We start from the raw sequence: 20170 nt of genomic DNA, 5'->3' as shown, positions 1-20170 counted from the left end.
CACAAAAGAGAGCTCAGCAGAGGCTACCATGCCTGGCTAATTTTTGTATGTTTAGTAAAGACAGGGTTTCACCATGTTGGCCAGACTGGTCCTGAACTCCTGACCTCAGGTGATCCACCTGCCTCCGCCTCCCAAAGTGCTGGGATTACAAGCATGAGCCACCATGCCCAGCCTTCATTACCCTTTATTATTCATTTTTTGATTATCATTTGTCTCTGCCTATCAACCATTGTGCTCATCACTCACCTGACAAATATCACATCTTGAGTAGATACTTGTAGAATGAATGAATATGATTTCACTACAAGACCTAAGGAGTGGAGGCATAATGGTGGACTACTAGAACAGGTGTCTCTAAGTGTGTTTGTATAAGACATTCGAGACCTCTAGAATGTCTCTTCTACTAGAACTCAGCCTTGATGACCTTACACCCAGACACGGAGAGCATTCATGAAGCATCGAAGGAGGCTGGCCTGCAGGGAAGCAGTCTTGGACAAGTTCAACCTGCCCCCATGCCACTTCAACAATCAAAATTTTTATCACTCCTCCTTGCTTCCTTTACTCCTTCAAAAAGCATAGAGTTTTTCATGGGGTTGCACATCATTCATTTTACAAACCCTATTAACATCATTTCATTAGAAATGACATCCTAACCCCAATTAACTAAGAAGTACATAATGCAGTATAAGTAGCAGCTTGTCCTAAGACCATTAGCAACATTCAGGGACATATACATTTTCCTCAGTTTCTTCATTGTGCTAATGGGCAGTGAAGAGTTGGTGTTTGAGAACTCCTCAGATAATTGGTGTGCTATCAGGGGCATTGCTGAAAGCAGGAATCTTAGAGGCTGGGAGTCACCGTGTGGGCAGAGGAGGAGACAGAGACTGTGTGGAGAGGTGAGGCTCTGTGCTGTCAGTGAGGGCTGTTCTCTGCCCCATCTCTTCCAGTCCCTTTTTATCCCTGCCATCCCAGGAATGATGGAAGTGCCTGAGGAAGACTACCTGGGCTTCCTGATGAGTTACTGACAGACTGCCTCTGTGGGAAAAGAGGGTCACCTGCAAGCCAGACAGTCCAAATCCTCCCTGAAACACATCACTCTCCGCTCACTGCTTACCAATGCCCTCCAAGGCTGCTCCAGCTGCACATTTTTAAAAGTTGTTCTATTCAGTGAGAAGACATAGACACAGGGAGGGGAACATCACACACCGGGGCCTGTCGGGGGGTCAGGGGCAAGGGGAGGGAGAGCATTAGGACAAATACCTAAAGCAGGCAGGGCTTAAAACCTAGATGATGGGTTGATAGGTGCAACAAACCACCATGGCCCATGTATACCTATGCAATGAACCTCCACATTCTGCACATGTATCCTGGAACTTTAAAATAAAATAAAAACCTTTTAAAAAGTTGTTCTATTAAGATATGGTGTGTGGTTTGGGAAAATGGTGATTCCTTGTCCTGTTCTTGGAGAAATATTTCATTTTGTAGGGATGACTGGCCCCGGGGCCCAAAATCTCACTGTCAGTCTGCCCTGGTTCTCCAGCAAATGCGTTGAATCAGGGTTGATGGTGGCAGAGATGGGTAGTCAACACCTCACCATCGTGGTCCTTCCCTGGCATCACTGGCCAAGCTTCACTCTGGTGAATTCCACATATAAGGCTTGCCCAGCCCTGTCTCATTCTCTTGGATGAGCCACAGCCATGCTACCCACCAGGACCAGGCACTGCCTCTGCACACTCTGTGGATAGCAGTCATTTCCCTGAATCCATGAAAGCATCATCCGCTTAAACCACTATTTCTTAGTGTTGTTTTTTGCAACTTTCAATTCCACAATTTCTGTTTCATTCTCTGGATAAATTGGAGAACACTTGTGAAAATTCCTCATCTCACAGTCCATTTTCTGTAACATCAGTCTTAGCTCTTTTAAAATCTTGGGCCTTGCTCTCTTGATGTTTTTCTGGGATTGAGGCCAGTGGGATGGCAAAGCTGCTGTCACTGAGGTAAGGCCTGGAGAGTCCTTGCGTGTCTGGGGGAGAAGGCCGGGCCACCAGCACGGGAGCCAGGAGTAGGGGACGACTCCAGGGGATGAAGCCCAAGGAAGACTCAGCATGTCAGCTGCAGATCAGCACAGGATGAGGTCCTGAAGTGTGGGTGACCAGCCACTCACAGGGGGAATGAGGCTCTTTGGCCCTATTTCTCATGGGGCTGGTATGTGGGGCCCCAGGTGTCTCTGTGCTCAGAGCCTCAGCCTGCAGGGAGCCCCTGTCAGCCCCTCCATGGGAGTTGGGAGTTAAAGGGGGCCATGAGCAGCTCTCCTGGGGGAATTTCCTTGTCCTGGGACAGGAGCATCCATCTCTCAGGCCCCACCTGTCCTTTTGGGCTCCAAGCGCAGAAAGCCGCAATCTTGGTCTTCACATGGAGACCAAATGTGTCCCAAGCCAGGCTGCAGCACACACATGAGGGCTTAGGTAAACAGGCCAAAGCCCACTGCTCCCCCTGATGAGGGCAACTGTAACAGAAAAGGAAGTGGACAGACTTCAGAGAATGTCAGGGAGCTGCCCCAGAGGTGGAAGCCAGGAACGTGGGACAGCTGGTGCCTGACTGAGGGCGCCCATCACCACAGCCCATGTCCTTGTGCATTTCCACAGGGTCAGTCTGGCTCCAGCATTTGCTCTGGAATAATAGGGCTCCACAGCGCTGACGATCATGACCACCTGTCTGCCAGAGAGATGCGAGAGAGACTGAGGAGAGGAGTGCCCTGTGTGATGCTCCCTGGGCCAAATGACAGGACAGGGTCTCTCGGGCACACAGGCTCCAGACTCAGCGTTTATATCTGGCTCATGAGCACGATGACTCTGGGCAGCAGAGTAGCACACAGTGGATGCATGCTCTATATTGAGTTAGGCAGGCCAGGAGCTGACTGCTGACAATTGGCCTGGCCACATCCTTGCACTTCACTGTACAAGAGTCTCAGGGTAGAGTGAGGTGAGCTCTGAGACCACACCACAAAAAACTCATGGCTGGGAAGACCAAGCATGCCCAGGACAGCTATATAGAATGTGGTTGTTGGGTCCCTCACACCATCTAAAGCAGAGGCTCTTAAATAGCTGGGGTTAGGACACCCCCAAATCTTCATTGAAATTTCCAAGCCCATCATGGACTCCAAATTTTGCTGGATTGCCTGAGGGTCCATGGACTCCTGGACAAGAACACCCTGTACTGGTCAGCAAATTTGCCATGACAGAGCCTGGAGGGTCTTGCCTTCAGGACACTGCCTGATACCTCCTTCCAGAGAACCATCTTCCAGCCCCTAACATATTTTCCCATCCCTGTAATCATGCTAAATGGAACTGGGAGACACTGTATTAGGGTTCACCAGAGGGACAGAACCAATAGGATATATAAGGGGAATTAGCTCACATGATCACAAAGGCAAAGTCCCATGAGCTGGAGAATGACAGCATGGCACCCAGGGGAGCCAGTAGCATGGCTCAATAGTTTGAAAGCCTCAGAACCAGGGAAGCCACAGGGCAGCCCCCAGTCTGAGGCCAAAGGCCTGAGAGCCCCCAGGAGGCTGCTGGTACAAGTCCTAGTGTCCAAAAGCCAAAGAACCTGGAGTCTGATGTCCAAGGGCAGAAGGAGAAAAAGGCATCCTGTTCTGGAATGAAGAGACAGGGTGGGGTGCGGGGGTGGGGTGGGAAGGGTAGAGAAAGAGAGAGGGAGAGAAACAGAAAGAGAGAGGGAGCACTGAATATCCCCTTTCTTCTACCTGCTTTGTCCTAGCCACACCCCCAGCTGATTGTATGGTGCCACCCACATTGAGCAGGGATCTTCCTCTCTCCATTCACTGACTCACATGTCAATCTCCTCTGGAAACACCTTCACAGACACAACCAGGAACAATGCTTCACTAGCCATCCAGGCATCCCTCAATCCAGTCAAATTGACATCTACTATTAACCATCACAGACATACAGCATCAAAGGAGGCAAATGTGGAAAAATAAGATTCACTCTGTGCTTTCTCCTCCAGCTGAGGCTACGAGTGCTCAAGACCACCCTCCCGGCATTACACTCATCCCAAAGCCCCCACCTGTTTCCAGGAGCACAGATACCACATAGGCCATCAGATACACCCTAGCAAGGTTCTCCCCTGAGGTGGGACTCAGAGGGCCCCCTGAGGCTTGATAGGTGTCAACAGTTTGCCTCATTGTAGCTTATGCCACAGAATGATTTTGAATAGGGATTACAGTGCCAGTTAATTTGCAGCATAACTTTTGAGTCCAATCATTTCTTTCTTTCTTTCTTTTCTTTTCTTTTTCTTTCTTCTTTCTTCTTTCTTTCTTTCTTTTTCTTTCTTTCTTTCTTTCTCTCTCTCTCTTTCTTTCTTTCCTTTGTCTTTCTCTCTCTCTCTTTCTTTCTTTTTTTTTTTTTGAGACAGAGTCTCGCTCTGTCTCCCAGCCTGGAGTGCAGTGGAGCGATCTCGGCTCACTACAACCTCTGCCTCCTGGGTTCAAGCAATTCTCCCCACCTCAGCCTCCCAAGTAGCTGGGATCACAGGTGCGTGCCACCACGCCTGGCTGATTTTTGTATTTTTAGTAGAGATGGGGTTTTGCCATGCTGGCCAGGCTGGTCTTGAACGCCTGACCTCAGGTGATCGGCCTGCCTTGGCCTCCATGGACTCTGTCCTGGTATCCTTATACCGTGTGGTTGCCAAGTGTCCCCTGGCCTAGGGTTAACTGTGCAAGATGCTTGTGAGTATTCAGAGTGTTGTTCCTAATAAATGCACTTCATTAAAAACAAATGTTCTTGAAGTAGTAAAAATTATTAAAGTTATGAAATTTCAATCATTAAAAATGAATATTCTTAATAATGTGTGATAAATTGAACATGCAGGCATCACACTTATGCATATCAAAGTGAGTGGGTAAAAGAGTAGATTAGACACAGATAATCTACTGTGTCTACTGTGTCTAAAGAGGAAATCGATGACATGGATGACTGATAAATGTAAAAAGTCAGTTAGAATGTAGCACAGAAAATATGAAAGAGGAGTTTATGAACACAGAGTCTACTAGCACCTGAATCTTGGACTTCCTACCCTCCAGCTCCAGAACCGAAAGAAGTAAACATCTGTTGCTTAAACCACTCAGTCTATAGTATTTTATTATAGCACCATAAGCTTGAAGAAAGAGCTCAAATCAATAACCTAACACCTCAAGGAATTAGAAAAAGAACAAACTAAACCAAAAATTAGCAGAAGGAAGGAAATAATAAAGATCAGATAGATAAACAAAATAGAGAATAGAAAAGCAATAGAAAAAATCAACAAAATCAAGAATTAGATGTTTTAAAATATCAACAAAATTACAAACCCTTAACTGTACTACTTACGAAAAAAAGAAAGAAAACTAAGATAACTCAAATTAAAAATGAAAGAAGGGACATTACAACTGATGCCACAGAAACAAAAAGAATTATCAGAATTATGAGAGAATACCACTAATACTTAAATGCCAACATATTGAATAACCTAGAAGAAATGGATAAATTTGTAGAAACATACAACCTACCAAGAATGAATCACAAATAAATTTTACAAATTGGAACAGACCTATAACTAGTAAGTAGATTGAAGCAGTAATCAAAAACCTCCCAAAAAGAAAAACCCAGCCCTGGGAAATTCTACCAAAGAATCAATTCAATTCTTCCAAAGAATTAAAGAAAGGAAACGCTCTCAAACTCATATGAGGCCAAAATCACCTTGATTCCACAACCAAAGCCACAAGAAAAGAAAACTAAAGACCAATGTATCAGGTGAATATTGATGCAAAAATCCTAAAAAAATTTTAGTGAACAGAATTAAACAGCACATTAAAAGGATTGTAGGCTGGGCGCGGTGGCTCACGCCTGTAATCCCAGCACTTCGAGAGGCCAAGGCGGGTGGATCATGAGGTCAGGAATTCAAGACCAGCCTGGCCAAGATGCTGAAACCCCATCTCTACTAAAAATACAAAAATTAGCCAGGCGTTGTGGCAGGTGCCTGTAATCCCAGTTACTCAGGAGGTTGAGGCAGGAGAATCACTTGAACCTGGGAGGCAGAGGTTGCAGTGAGCTGAGATTGTGCCACTGCACTGCAGCCTGGGTGACACAGTGAGACTCCATCTCAAAGGAAAAAAGATTATATATCATGACCAAGTTGGATTTATACTTGGAATGCAAGGATGAGTCAAGATACAAAAATCAATCAAGTCACACACCACATTAATATAATGAAAGACAGAAACCACAAGATTCAGACAAAGCATTCAACAAAATTCAACACCATTTCATGATTTAAAACACTCAACAAACTAGGAATAAAAGGAAAATACTACCACATAATAAAGACCTTACATGAAATGCCCACAACTAACATTATGTTTACTAGTGGAAGACAAAGCTATTTCTCAAGGTACAGGAGAAAGTCAAGGATGCCCACTCTTGCCACTTCCATTCAATGTAGTACTGGGCCAGAGCAATTAGACAAGGAAAAGATATATAAAAGGCATTCCAATTGGAAAGGAAGAAGTAAAATTATTTCTATTTACAGATTGTATGGTTTTATATGTAGAAAACCCAAAAAATTCCACCAAAAAACCTGTAAGAACTAATAAATGATTTCTGCAAAGTTACAAAATGCAAAATTAACACACAAAAATCCATTGCAGTTCCATACATTAGCAATGACCAATATGGAAAGGAAATTAAGAAAAAAATTTCAGACCAGGTGCGGCAGCTTACACTTGTAATCCCAACATGTTGGGAGGCTGAGGCAGGTGGATCACTTGAGGCCAGGAGTTTGAGACCAGCCTGGCCAACATAGTGAAATCCTGTCTCTACTACAAAAACAAACAAATAAACAAACAAACAAACAAAAACAAAAAACCCACAATTTTATTTATAATAGCATGAAAAAGAACAAAATACTTAGAAATAAACTTAACCAAGGAGGCAAACAACTTGGACACTAAAAATTACAAAACAACAATGCTACAAGAAACCAAAGAGTATATAAATAAATGAAAAGACATCTCCATGCACGTGGATTTGAAGACTTAATATTGTTAAAATGTCCATATTACCTAAAACAATTTACAAATTCCATACAATCCCTATTACAGCATTATTCACAGTAGCCAAGAGATCCAATCCAAATATCCATTGGTGGATCAAAGGATAGAATATGGTATATACACACAATGGAAGACTAAGCAGCCTACAGAAAGAAGGAAATCATGTCACATGCTAGAACATGGATCAATCTCAAGAACATTATGCTAAGTGAAATGAGCCCATCACAAAAGGACAAATACTTTCCTTCATATGAAGTATTTAAGGTAGCCAAAATCACAGAAACATAACGTAGTGGTTGCCAAGGGCTGGGGGTGGGAGTAGGGGGGAAATTAGTATTTAATGTGTACAAAATTTCAGTTGTGAAAGATAAAAAATTTCTAAAGATCTAAATTTCACAATGATGTGAATATACATAACATTACTAAATTGTACAATTGAAAATGTTTAAGATGGTTTTTTAAAAAGGAAAAAGCATAGGAATAAATTTCATGACCTAAGACTAGTTAATGGTTTCTTAAACATGACATCAAAACCACAAGTAACAAAAGAAAAAATAGATAAATTGGACATCATCCAAGGTAAAAACTTTTGTGCTTCAAAGAGTACCATCAAGAAAGTAAAGGACAACCCATAGAATGGGAGAATATTTCTGCAAATTATATCTTGTAAAGCATTTTTATCTGGAATATATAAAGAATTCTTATAATTCAATGACAAAACACAAACCAGTTAAAAATTACTAAATATTGAGTACACATTGCTCCTAAGAAGATATACAAGTGGCGCATAGGTACATGAAAGAGGTTCAACATCAGGGAAACACAAATGCAAACTACAATGAGATGCAACTTCAGAACCACTAGGATGACTTTATCAAAAAGAGAGTTGATAATGAAGGTTGGCTAGAATATGGAGAGATGCTGGGACCCTCACACAGCTAGCGGGTATATAAAATGGTTCATGTACACTGGAAACAGTCTGGCACCTTCTGAAATGGTTAAACATAGAGTTTCCATATGGCCCATCAATTTCACTCTTAGGTATGTAGCCATGAGAAATGGAAACATACATTCCCAGGAAACCTTGTACACAAATGTTCTTAGAAGTGTTATTCACAATAGCCAAAAAGTGAAAAAAACCCAAATGTTCTTAACTGATAACTGGATAAATTTTAGTATATCCATTAATGGAATATTATTCAGCAACAAAAAGGTTTGATGTAATGATACATACTAAAAATGTAGATGATCTTGGAAATATTATTCTAAGTGAAAGAAGACAGATGTGAAAGACACACATTGTATATTCCATTCATAGGGCATCATGCGACGCTGAAGTTAGAATCAAAGTGAGCTACAAAAGGGCAGCCACCTGGATCAAGTCCATCCTGGTAGCTGTCAGAAAGCACAGCATGTTCACTAACGGGGGCCAGCTTTGCTCACATTGTCAGATGGAGTTTCCCAGGAGGCCGTGGCTTCTTCAGGGATCTGTCAACCAGTGGTGAAGGGAGGGGTCTCTGGAGGCAAACCTGCCGGTGGCCACCCCAGCTGCACTGGCTCCCAGAGAGTGACCTGGCTGCGTGAGCAGGGAGGCCAAGCCGACCAACAGCCTCAGTACACCCCCAGCACCTGCTGTGAGCAAGCTGCGTGGCTTCCCCAAGCATGGATGTGACGACATCATGGGTATTTACAGATTCCTTTTCACTGCGTCCCAGGCTCTCCTGGTTCATGTGTGATACACTGCACTTGGGGTGGAGGTGTGCTGACAGTTGCAAAGGGCCAAGCCTTTCTTTCCCGTGGCTCTGATGCACGGTTTCCAGATACCGGTCATGAAGGAAGTTCTTGAGATTATGCATCTTGTCCTAGTCACATAGGGCTGCTAGGAAAAAGTGCCATAGACTTGGGGGTGGTGGCGCATATTTAAAAAAAAATGTATTTGTCACAGTCTGGAGGCTGGAAGTCCAAGGTTAGCATCCCAGTGGGCAAGGTTCTGGTGAGGGCTCTCTTTCTGGCTTGCAGATGGCTGCCTTCTCACTGTGTCCTCGTGTCAGGGAGAGAGCTCTGGGGTCTCTGCTTCTTACCAGGGCCCTAATCCCATCATTAGGGCCCCACCCTCATGGTCTCTTCTAACCCTGAATAACTCTCAAAGGCCCAATCTCCAAATACCATCACGTTGGGGGTTAGGGCTTCAGCACAGGAACTGGGTGGGGGATATGTGTTCAGTCTACCAGGGCCCCCCAGTCAGCCCCACTGTGCCCATTTAGGGGCAGATTGTAGGGCTCAAGTGGGACACAGAGGTGGAGGAAGCACAAGTTCTCCCTTCTAGGAATGGCTCAGACAAAACAAGGACAGGGACAGTGGGATAGACAACAGCCAGTGGGGTAACCAGCAGGAGCCCCAAGGTGTCACTTTCACCCTTAGGTGAGGAAGTCGGCTGGGCACCCACACACGCCAGAGTATGGACCACGTTCCCTTCAAACACGGCTCACTTAACATTCCTAAACCCTGCAAAGGGGCAGTGCTACCTTATCTCCTGAGGATGGCCCTGAATGTAGAGGAGTCACAGGAGCTGCCCACATCACCCACCAGTGACTCTTCACTCCCCACATTTTCCCCAAGGGCCTGATGTGCACTGAGCTGGGGAAGACCTGCCAAGATAAACTCTCCTTCCTAAAGGCCACAGAAGATGGCAGGACTCCGACACTGCCCACATCGAGCAGAAGGGATGGGGCAGAGGGGCATCTGTCCGGCTGACTGCTGTGTTCTGTGGGCGGATGGGGCCAGAGAGGACCCAAACATGGCTCCCTTTGTCACTTGGCCGAGGGGCCAGGCCACCGTGTACCAGACAGCTTTGCCACAACAGCCTCTGCTGCTGGGCCAGCCCCCAGCACCATGACCACAGCTCTGCGTGCAGGCAGTGCTGGGACAGGTGCCCTGGCAGTCACAGGGGTCCTGAGCCAATAAGGGCCCTGGGGGAGGAATCAGAACTCAGACTGTAGAGAAGAAGATGTTGGCCAGGAGGGAACCAGGGTGGGTGCTGGGTCCTGCCCATGCTGGGATCTGAGATTCTAAGAGGTGGGTTAGGTGTAAAAGGGGCAGAAGTTGGCCCACGGGGTGAGAGGAGTTCAGCAGAGATTGGGAGGACAGGACAACCTGGGGAAGAGCAGAGTGTCCTCCCCAGCCTCGGTTCCTCTCCTGATGCAGTCCTCATCTCACTCATAGACTCTGGAAGTCTCCCTTTGGTGAACACCTAGCCCCCGACTCCCAGGGCACTTCCCAGACAGCCGATGCCACATCCCAGGCAGCCCCTGCTCTGCCCTCGGGGTCTGTGCCTGGCAGAAGGGCGGCTGACCCTCGGCCCCTCTCAGCCTGGGCCCCAGCTCCTCCTGGCCCTAGAACCAGCAGACACACCCACCCTGCACCTGGTGACTGGTCATGCTTGTTCCCATTGGTGATGGTGTGTTGGGAGGGAACTGTTTTAGATACCAATGTAAATCTGTGTCTACATCAATTCCACATGAGTTCAGTCCTCATATGGGAAGGGAATCATAGCTGTGGGGGGCTCCATGCAGGACCTTGAGGTCCTGGAGGCCAGTCCCTGTGGCCACAGCAAGAAGCATCTGCTTCAGCTAGTTGGACAAGACTCTCTCCTGCCCAGAAACAGGCAGAGGGACTTCCCCTGCTCCCCACCCATCGTCGTATCCCAAACACACCCGTGTGGACAGTCACCTCAACGTCTCCTCTCAGCCCAGTGCCCGTGCTCTTCCTGATGAGGGTTAAGCAGGAGCAGCCTCCTTTCCCCATGTTCACGTTGCAGGCGGCTGCCTTCTCCTCAGCTCCCACCAAGCAGAACAAGAGCCAGCCAGCTCTCTCCAATCCCAGGACTTTCCAGGGATGCTGAGAATGATGGGAGGCCCCAAGAAGCCTCCCTAAAGCAGGCAGGGCCTTGTGAGTGGGTGGTGGGAGGGATCAGGGCTTCGTCAGCATCTGTCAGTCCCTGGAGCATCTGAAGGGGCTCCCTACGCCAGGAGGAAAGAGTGGGGCCGGCCCCTGTGGGTTCCCAGAGCCTGGCATCTGCCAGTTCCTCTGCCCTCCCTCACAGACACCCTCCACGGAGCAGCACAGCACCGAGGACAGAGGCAGCAGCCCCGAGAGCATTTTCCAACACAACTACATTTATTCACATTTACACACGAGGCCCCCAATGCACTGCTTCCCACCCCCACTCCCCAGCCCCTTCCCCCCAGACCCTCCCTTCCTGCCCTCCCCGTTCAGCCACCCTCTCCCTCCCCTCCCTCCCCTACCCTCCAAAGCTAAGGCCCAGCAAGATCAGCACTGGGGGAGAAGAAGCTTTTGACTGCTTTGGGGCATCGGATGCCAGAGCCCCATCCTTGGGGATTGGCCCCAGAGAGCCTGCCCAGAAGCCCCTACTGGCTACAATGCTGCTTCTTCTTCCTGGAGACCAAGGGGTCACCCTTTCTCTTTCGAGACTGTGAGGGCTCACCCAGCCCCCAAGTCAGGGATTGCTCCCCAGAGACCCTGAGCCCAGGCCCTGGGTGGGGTGTCCTTTCAGCAGGGGACGGGCTTCCAAAGAGAGGTCGCTTCTTGGACTTTGTGGCAGGAGAGGGTGCTAGGCTGAGGCCTCTTCTCTGAGCAGATGGGGACTGATGAGTTCCCTGGGGTCCCCACTTTTCTGGGCTGAGAAGGCCCGAGGCAGGGACAGGGCTCTGGGGTAGCCACCAGGGCAGAAGCTTGTGCTGGGAACCCAAGAGGAAGGCCAGGCTGGGGAGCTCCTCCTCCTCACTTGATCCCTGAGCCAGCCCATGTGACTCCCAGACAGGAGACCCTCCAGGGAGATCCAAGGCATCCTTGGTCCCCAGGCCAGGGCTGGTGGGTCTGTGGTCCTGGGGAGGAGAGGTTGGCCAGGCAGCCCTCAGCCCAGGGGAATCCTGACATCCCAAAAGCACAACAGAGTCTTTGGACCTGGCCATGCCAGTGTGTGCTCTGCCTCGTCCCTGAGGGTCCCGGGCAGCCTTCTGGGGTGGGCAGGTTTCCATGCCAACCCCTTGCTGGGGGTCAGGGATGTCTCTCTCTGCTCCTTGGCCAGCTGCAAACTTAGAAGAACTTGAGTCCAACCGGGCCGTGCTATGACCAGGGGCTGCCCTCGTATGCTGTTTCTCCTTCAAAGTTAGGAGGCGCTTCTCCACTAGCTGCGGGAGGAAAGGGGGCACTTACTGGCACTGCCCCAGGTGTGAGCAGGGCCCAGGGTGGTGGAGACCAGGGCACTTGGGCGGCAGGCAGGGAAGCCTGAGGCAGCTGGGCTTTATGTCAAAGAGAGAGGGTGTGGCTCTGCCGGGCATCCCGTTGGGCCTCACCGCAGCTTGCATGCTGACTCCCCTCCCTGGCTCCTGTCCATCCTACTCCCTCTGAACCTGCATCTTCCCACTCCAGAGCGGTTCACCAAGAAGCCAGGCATCCCCGGGGGGGGGATTAGACAATCAGGTGGGCCCTGTGTGCCGGGTCCCTCCTGCCCCTGGGGTACCTGGGCAAGGGTGAGTCCTTCCTCCTGCTCCAGCTCCTGGCTTAGGGCCAAGAAATCCATCTGTGGATCTGGGGAAAGCAATTCTTCCAGGAATCGGGGGTGAATGACGGCCTCCACCTGGAAACAGAAGGAAGAAGGCATGAGCTTCCTGGGCAGGGAGTAACCTGGAGCCAAGGACACCCGGAGGAGATGCAGAAAGCAGCGAGCGCCCCATCTCCACCCTCCTGGGGCTGTCTCATATCATGGTGACCACCAGCTACAGACACAGACCACAGACCTGGTAGCATACACACACACAGACAGAGACATACAAACCACACACAGACACACAAACAGACCCACATATGACACAGGAAAAGACACAGACACAGGTAAGGTACACACTCCACACTCACACCCGCACAGACACACAAAGACACACAGTAACAAACCGCAGACACAAACACACAGCAACACACAGACACACACAATCACATACACAGACACTCAAATCCATGGAAATGCACACACTGCTGAGTAGCGAAGGAACAGAGTTTAATTCCAAGGACCTGGGAGTGCCACCCCCTAGAATCCAGCAGACCCCAACACTCCAGCCCACCTTGGTGACGAAGTCTTTCTGGGAACACAGCTTGTCAATGTAGCTCAGGAGGCCCGGGTCTGGGGGCGTCCAGTCCTCTTCCCGTGGCTGCTTCACTTTGCCCTCTTCCCGTTGTTTCTTGGGCTCCCCCGTGGCCCCGAGGGAAGGCCCTAGCAGTTCCTCCATGATGTCCATGTACTCCTGCACCACTTCTGGGGGGATCTCCTCAGGGACCTTAGTCTCTGCTGGCCTCTGGGGCCTGGGTGGTGGCAGGCGGGCCTTGGTCTCTGCTCGTCGGTGGGGCTGGGGTGGTGGCAGGCGGGCCTTGGTCACTGGCCTCTGGGGCCTGGGTGGTGGCAGGCAGGCAGTCGGGGCCTCGGGGCCGGCCTTGCTGGGAAGGTACACTGAGGCAGAGAGGGAGGAGTATGGGCGTGGTGAGGGCCGCTCCTCCTGCTTGCACCACACAGGGGAGGGCAGGGCTTGGAGATGTGAAGTGGGTCCCAGCTGGGTCAGGTCCACCTTAACCACAGCGCCCCCGGAGGAGGCAGGAGGGGCACATCTGAGACAGCATCGCTTGGGAGGAAGTTTGGAGCCACCAATGTGCCCTGTACTCTCCCCACTCATCCCTGCTTCCTGGGCAGAGCATATGTGGACTTTTGGACAGGAGAGGGGAGAGAGTAGCTAGGAAACTCGACCAAGTCAATACCCAACATATGCTCCCAGAAACTGTCCTGTTGGAGGGAGCAAATCCCCCTCTTGAAGGGAAGCATGGGGTTTGGGGACAGTGGCCTCCCTTGGCCCCTTTGGTCTTTGCCGTGGCTCCTGTGGGAATGTGGGAAGCCATACCTGGCTGCTTGACCACCTCAGGGGCCGGGGGTCCTCGAGGTTCAAGCCTCGGTGTGGCTGGAGGAGGCAGGCACTGGGGCCCCTTCATCCATTGTGATTTCTGAATCTGCATCTCCTCCTCAGCCTCAAACTCCAGGAACCTGGCGGTGAAGGAGGCCCAGGCTGTGCTGAGAGGGTCCAGGTCCCCTCCACCCAGGACCAGGCAGCGACCAAGGGCAGGGATGGGAGGGAGTGCCTCGGGTGGGCTGTCCAGGCCCTCACTGTGTCCCATTCCCCAGTCCCAGGAGGAAGCTGCTCCCAGAGTTCTGGGCTCACCCTCCCTCACTCGGCCCCTGCAGAGCCCATGGCATCAATGGGGCTTCCTGACTCAAGTCAGGGCCACGAGGTCCAGGAGGGTCCCGGGGGACCCCTCCTCCAGGTTTCAGCTGGCCAGGGGTGGGGTGTATGGCAGAAGGCATCAGGGATGATGCCCAGATGCAGGAGTCCTGAGGCTAGGACTGTGGGCCCCCGAAAGATAACCCAGGGGCACGAGGCCTGGGAGACCCCAGGTCAGGAGGAAGCAAAAGCTGAGCCCAGAGAACAGGGCCCCTTTCCCCTGAGGCTGCTGTCTGTCTGTCTGTCTTCATGGAGGGGACTGCCCAGGAGCAAAGGCAGTCAGGCCAGAGATAGGTCTCATGGTGTCCCGGGCACAGGTCTCCCCAACCCAACTCCCTGGCCAGGCTGGGATGGGAGAAAACTGACTTCTGGCCACTGCTGTGAGGAGCCTGCACCCCACTCTTGTCTATAGTCACTAGTGCCCCTTCTCCCCATCCCCACAGCTGGAGGTGACCCACTTTGGGCTGTGATGCTGGCTGCTCCTGCCATGACCTCCAGTGTCAAGGCAGGGATGGCCCCAGGCCAGGCAGGGGGTGCTTCCCAATAGGGCAGGACAGAGACCCCAGAGCACTCTAGGTGGCAGGAGCAGCTTCCTGAGGGAGCCAGGGGCCCAGAGTGTCCTGGGTTTGTCCACACCCTCCTCATACTCCACGTTGAGAAGCCACCATGGCCACCGGACCTCTGTCATTCACTCTCACCCTGCCACGCGGGCCCTGCTCCGAGGACCCCAGACTCACTTCTCTGCTATCTCGTAGAATATCATCCGGTCAAAGTTGCTCGTGTGCTGCCATTCCCGCATGGACCGCCACAGTCCCTCCTCCAGGGTCATGGTGGGCTTCCGCCGGGCCAGGGATCGGAGAACTGGGCTGTAAACCAGTGCAGTCAGTCTCAGCCTATAAGCCCACCCTTCATCCCAAGCCCACCTGGTCCCAACACCTGGCCCCTGTCCTCCCCACACCTGTCCTGCCATCTGTTCCTGTCCTGTTCTCCCCCATGTGGGCTCCTCAGGCCCCAGGACACACCCCCAAGATCAAACATCAACACAAGCTACCAAGTGGCCTCTCCGACTGCCCCTTGAGTCCTCAGTGTTGAGAAGTGGACTCAGTACTATGGGTGGAACATGTGTGTTCCCAACATTCCTGTGCTGAAGCCCTCAGCACCAGTGTGTCAGTATTTGGAGGCAATCAGGGTTAGAGCAGGTCATGAGCATGGGTCCCAGTCATGGAATCCAAGCTCTGATAAGGGCAGGAGGAGACGCCAGGGCTCTTGCTCTCAGCCACGAGGAGACACAGCCAGAGACAGCTCTCTCCAGCCAGGAGGAGGGCCCTGACCAGACACCCAATCTGCTGTCACCTTGATCTGGGACTTCTGGCCTCTGGAACTGGGAGACATGAATGTGTCTTGATAAAGCACCCGGTCTATGGGATTTGTTACGGCAGAGCCTGAGCTGACTGAGACAGTGTGCACACAGGATGACCTAGGGGCAAGGGTTAAAGTGCAGGTTCCAGGGCCCCAGGACTGAGCATTCAACTGGCTTCCTGGGGACTCTGGAGCAAGGCAGCCCCTGGGGATGTAGCCTCAGGGCCCTGGAGCATGAGGAGCAGGAGCACACGTCCAGAACCAAAGCAGAGTGGTGTCCAAACCACTGCAAGCAGCAGGTCCAGATCCCACATTCCCACAAGAGCCATGGCAAAGCCCTGTGAGCCTGGGGCAGCTCCACTCCAAGTATCAGGGTCCCCAGTGCACCCAGACTCTGCTCCAAGGGGGAATGCAACCAGTTCCAGGGTGCAGGAAGAGCGAGATTTTTGGGGATGAAGATGGGGCCACCTTCCACCTACACCCCAGGCAGGGGACTTCCCTAGGGGAACGGCCAGTGTGTTGCATGGTGGATGCGCTCAAGCTCCCATTTGCTCGTCAGTGGGAAACACAGGGTGACAGAGGCGCCGCAGGGTGGAGAGAGGCAGGGACTGGGAATGAAACCACAAACTCTCCCAGATGCTGACGTTGCTGCCTCACAGCCACCACAGTCCATGGCCCTGGGCTGCTGGGCTTGAGGTGCACTCAGAGCTGTCACTGGAGCCCGCGGCTTTGGGGAGTGCTCTCCTAGATGGCATAGTCCTGATAATGATAGTAATGGGGACAGCAATCATAATTGCTATCATGTAATGTGTCATAGCATGTGCCAGGCACTGTGCTATGCATGTCATATGTGAGCTCAAGTCATCTCTTCGCCATCATCTCAATGAAGCATCATTGTCCCTTTTTCTAGGAGGGATTGAGGGTGAAGATGCAAATACCTGCCCGGCATCGACCCCAGTGCGGGGCCCAAGACCATCCCCCTGTGCAGGCTCCACCACCACTGTGCTAACTGGACCTCGGCACAACTGCGGGCACGTGCCAGGTTCCTGCTGGGCCCTGCAGCTCCTCCCCCCAGCCCCATGTGAGGTGCTCCTGACCATCAATACTGGGTTAAAGGGGAGGCACTGGGGTGTGTACTCAAAGACCTAAACCCAAACCGTAGCTCACGTCACACCAGGAACCCTCTCTGACCTGGGTCTTCTGTAAACATTGTTGTGAAAATTATTGAAAGTAAGGATTGGCTGGACTCATGGGACAGTGATGGGCAGTTGAGATGAGGCCCCTGACAGTCTGTCCTGAGCCACAGCCAGATTAATATTGTTGAAAATGTATCTTCCCATAGTGCAACCCATCACCCTCACAACCGCCCTGCAAGCTCCCCTGAACAGCGTGACCTCCCGTCCATCCAGCAGCCTCATTACGTGTGAGCTGCAAGACCAGCTCCAATGCCCCAAGGACACTCACATGAGGAAGCACGAAAGTGCTTCGGTGTCAGGACTCTGGGGAAGGTGCCTCCGGGCCAGGGGCTTGTAGTGCTGCCAGAGTCGGAAGTTCTCATAGACACTCTTGGGGTTACAGGAGTCATCTGGCGGGGCCTTGGCCTGGGAGGAAGCCAGGCTGCCCTCTCCATGAGCCCCTTGTTGCCATGGCCCAGCATTCCCTTGGGACACGATGGGGGGCAACTGGGCAGCCGGTGGTGGTGGTGGTGGAAGAGGAAGGCCCTGAGACCAGCCTCCCTCACCGGCCTGGGTGCCCCCAACCACCTGGGGAGCCATAACAGGCACCACAGGAGCAGCTGCCAGGAGTAGGGGAGGTGGACACACGACACCTCCGCAGAGGGTGCCTGGAGCCTGCCAGATGAGGGGGGCCTGAGTTAGGACCAAGGTCTGCACCTGAGGGGCTTTCACAGGCCCCACCTCTGTCCCCATCTGGACAAAGACGTTGGAAGCCCCGGCCCCACTCGGGCCGTGGCCATCCCGTCCTGCCACCAGAGGTGTGCTGGGGAAGGCAGACAGCACCAGAGGGCCACCTGGAGGAACCCCTGCAGTCACAAGGGGCAGCCCGTGTGCTGGGCCGGGAGCGGGTGTGGTGAAGGGCAGAGCCGTGAACACAGACAGGGAGGTGCCAGGGTTCACGGTCACGCCCGGTCCCAGCACTGGGTATGCTGTGGAGACAAACGAAAGAGGTGAATGAGCTGGGGTCTCCAGGTCCACACTAGTCACTGGGGAATCAGAGGGGAGTCCCAACAGCTAAGGGCTTATGACAGGGAAACTCTGCAGCTTGCAAGTGTCCCTGAGTGTGCATCGGATGCTCTGTTCCTCCAAGGAGAGTCGCTCCACTAGAGAGCCTGGCCTCGGTCACCAAGACTCCCTAAACCCTGTCTCCCAAGAAGCAACAGCCAAGCCTTTGCTGCCTGAGGGTCTGCCTTGGGTGTCCCTGGCAGACTCTGTCAGCCTCACAGGCATCTCCCAAGCCATGGGTCAGGGATCAGTCTCTCAGCGGCTTGGTGGTCCTCAGCATGCTCAGCAACAGGTGAGGGGCCTACCCCAGGGCAATGGCTCGGCACTCAGAAGGCCGACAGGAAGCCAGAAGCTTCTGAATATTATGGCCCCATCTCCTCTTCAATCTTCCTTTTCCTGAAGCTCTTGTAAATCCCTTTCTTTTCTAGCTCAAACACAACAAAAGAAAACCACTGGATGGAAATCTTTCCCAAGCCAGCACCCTAGGAACCCTGAAGATAATCCATAACTCGTCACACCCAGCATGGAAGTGATTGTCCTGGCACCACCCACAGCAAGTGCTAAATAGGGGTCAGATTCAGGCCACCCTTTCCTCAGTACTAGATGGTCCCGGCTGCCACTCAGGAAGCTCTGTTCCCAGGGAGCAGGTCTGAGAGGCAGTGGTGGAGTCCCCTGAGACAGTGTCACTGCATAGCCAGCAACAGCCACACACGATTAGGACACAGCCAGCAAATGGCAAGCAGCAGGGCTATCAGGGGAGGTGTCTAAGGATTTTCACAGCTGCTGGTCATGTTACAATAGGTAGTGGGACAAGGAGCCCATCTCTGGTCCTTCTTCTCCTTTGAGCTCCCAATAACTGAACATAGTGACCAACCAAGAACCAGGGGTTCTTGGGCCACGGGCCAGGTGAGGCAAAGTTGTCTGGAAATTATCCCTGTTCATTAGGACCTCATGCAGTCCCTAGTCAAGGGGAATAAGGGATACAGCACATGCACCTCAGCATTCAGGACACATATTCTAACTTGAATAATAATAATAAGAGAATCATCTTCCTATTTGTGTGCTACTCTCTTTCCTCTACTGAAAAGGAAACCAGCCTTTCCAGACCCTTCCACTGAGAACCAGCAAGAATCCACACCTGTCCCCTGTTCATGAGGTAGTATAAATGGAATAAGAGCAAATTCTTCATCTCCACAGTAACACAAAGTGCAGAGGATGGGCCATGAGCTAGCAGACAAGAGGAAATGGGTCTGAAGACCTGAGCTTCCACAAAAGGGCAAACAATTCAGAACAACTCAGGAAACCCAGGCCCTGTGTTGCCTGAACTTCCCCATCTGCCCCCACCCCTGTTAAATCAAAGCCAACAGCTACCTGAACTGATGGAGAAGCCATGTCTGGGGAGGGAGCTGAGAGGCTCTGGGCTGTGGCAGTTACAGTAGCCCCCAGCCTCACCCACCCAGAGGCTGTCACTACATGCTCTGTCACAGCCAACCCACCCAACAGTTTTCTGGCTGAGACCACTTCTCCCCACTCCTCCCTAAGATCTAGAAAATTCCAGTCCAAATCCCTCTGAACACTATGGAAGGGCACCTTCCAGGTGCCTGAAGACACGGCACAGGGTTTGGGCTTGCCTGTCGTCCTCCAGGGGCCACCAGCACAACATGATCCCACCACTCCCTACAAACACACAATGACGTGACCTGTCTCCTTCTAGAAAGGATCAATCCATCCACTCCATCCTTTCCCCTACATGGTGTATTCCCCCAGGCATCTTGGTCCACCTCTAAGGAGCCGTCCTCCCTAACCACAGACTCAGGGTGCCATGGCCATCCCCAGGTGTGGTGTCCTTTGGGACATCCAGTCCTCCCTCCCTCCTTAACAGCAGCCCTATCAACTGTCCCCAGGGGCAGTGTCAAATTTGAATTCCCAAGGAGTTGAGGCATGGCAGACTCGGATAATGCCCCCATCCCTACAGGCTCACCTCCATTTGAAGCCATCTCCTCAGGCTGGGCACTGACAATCGCTGTCTGGCAGTTTCCACAATGAGAAAAGTCAAGGGTAGGACCCAGAGAGTGACCTGGCTCAGCAGTTGCTCCTGAGTCCAGTGGAGCAGGTAAAAT

The 20170-nt window shown here is 51.6% G+C and overlaps 1 protein-coding gene across 1 annotated transcript; it reads right to left on the bottom strand.

The window, feature by feature from the left end:
• Window positions 1-11139: 11139 nt before the first annotated feature.
• Window positions 11140-20062, bottom strand: LOC100454807 (NUT family member 2D-like). The gene is made up of 7 exons (XM_063727552.1): window positions 20032-20062; window positions 17275-17974; window positions 15189-15317; window positions 14077-14216; window positions 13252-13634; window positions 12654-12770; window positions 11140-12321 (listed from the first exon to the last, which is right to left on the bottom strand). The coding sequence occupies exons 1-7, from the start codon at window positions 20045-20047 to the stop codon at window positions 11539-11541; spliced, it is 2268 nt and encodes a 755-aa protein (XP_063583622.1). The 5' UTR covers window positions 20048-20062; the 3' UTR covers window positions 11140-11538.
• Between the last annotated feature and the right edge of the window lie 108 nt (window positions 20063-20170).

The sequence above is a fragment of the Pongo abelii genome, chromosome 8, assembly GCF_028885655.2.
Source record: "Pongo abelii isolate AG06213 chromosome 8, NHGRI_mPonAbe1-v2.0_pri, whole genome shotgun sequence".
In the NCBI taxonomy this organism is placed as follows: Eukaryota; Metazoa; Chordata; class Mammalia; order Primates; family Hominidae; genus Pongo; species Pongo abelii.
Note: the sequence above shows the minus strand (reverse complement) of the source record. Positions and strands in the feature narration are given on the sequence as shown.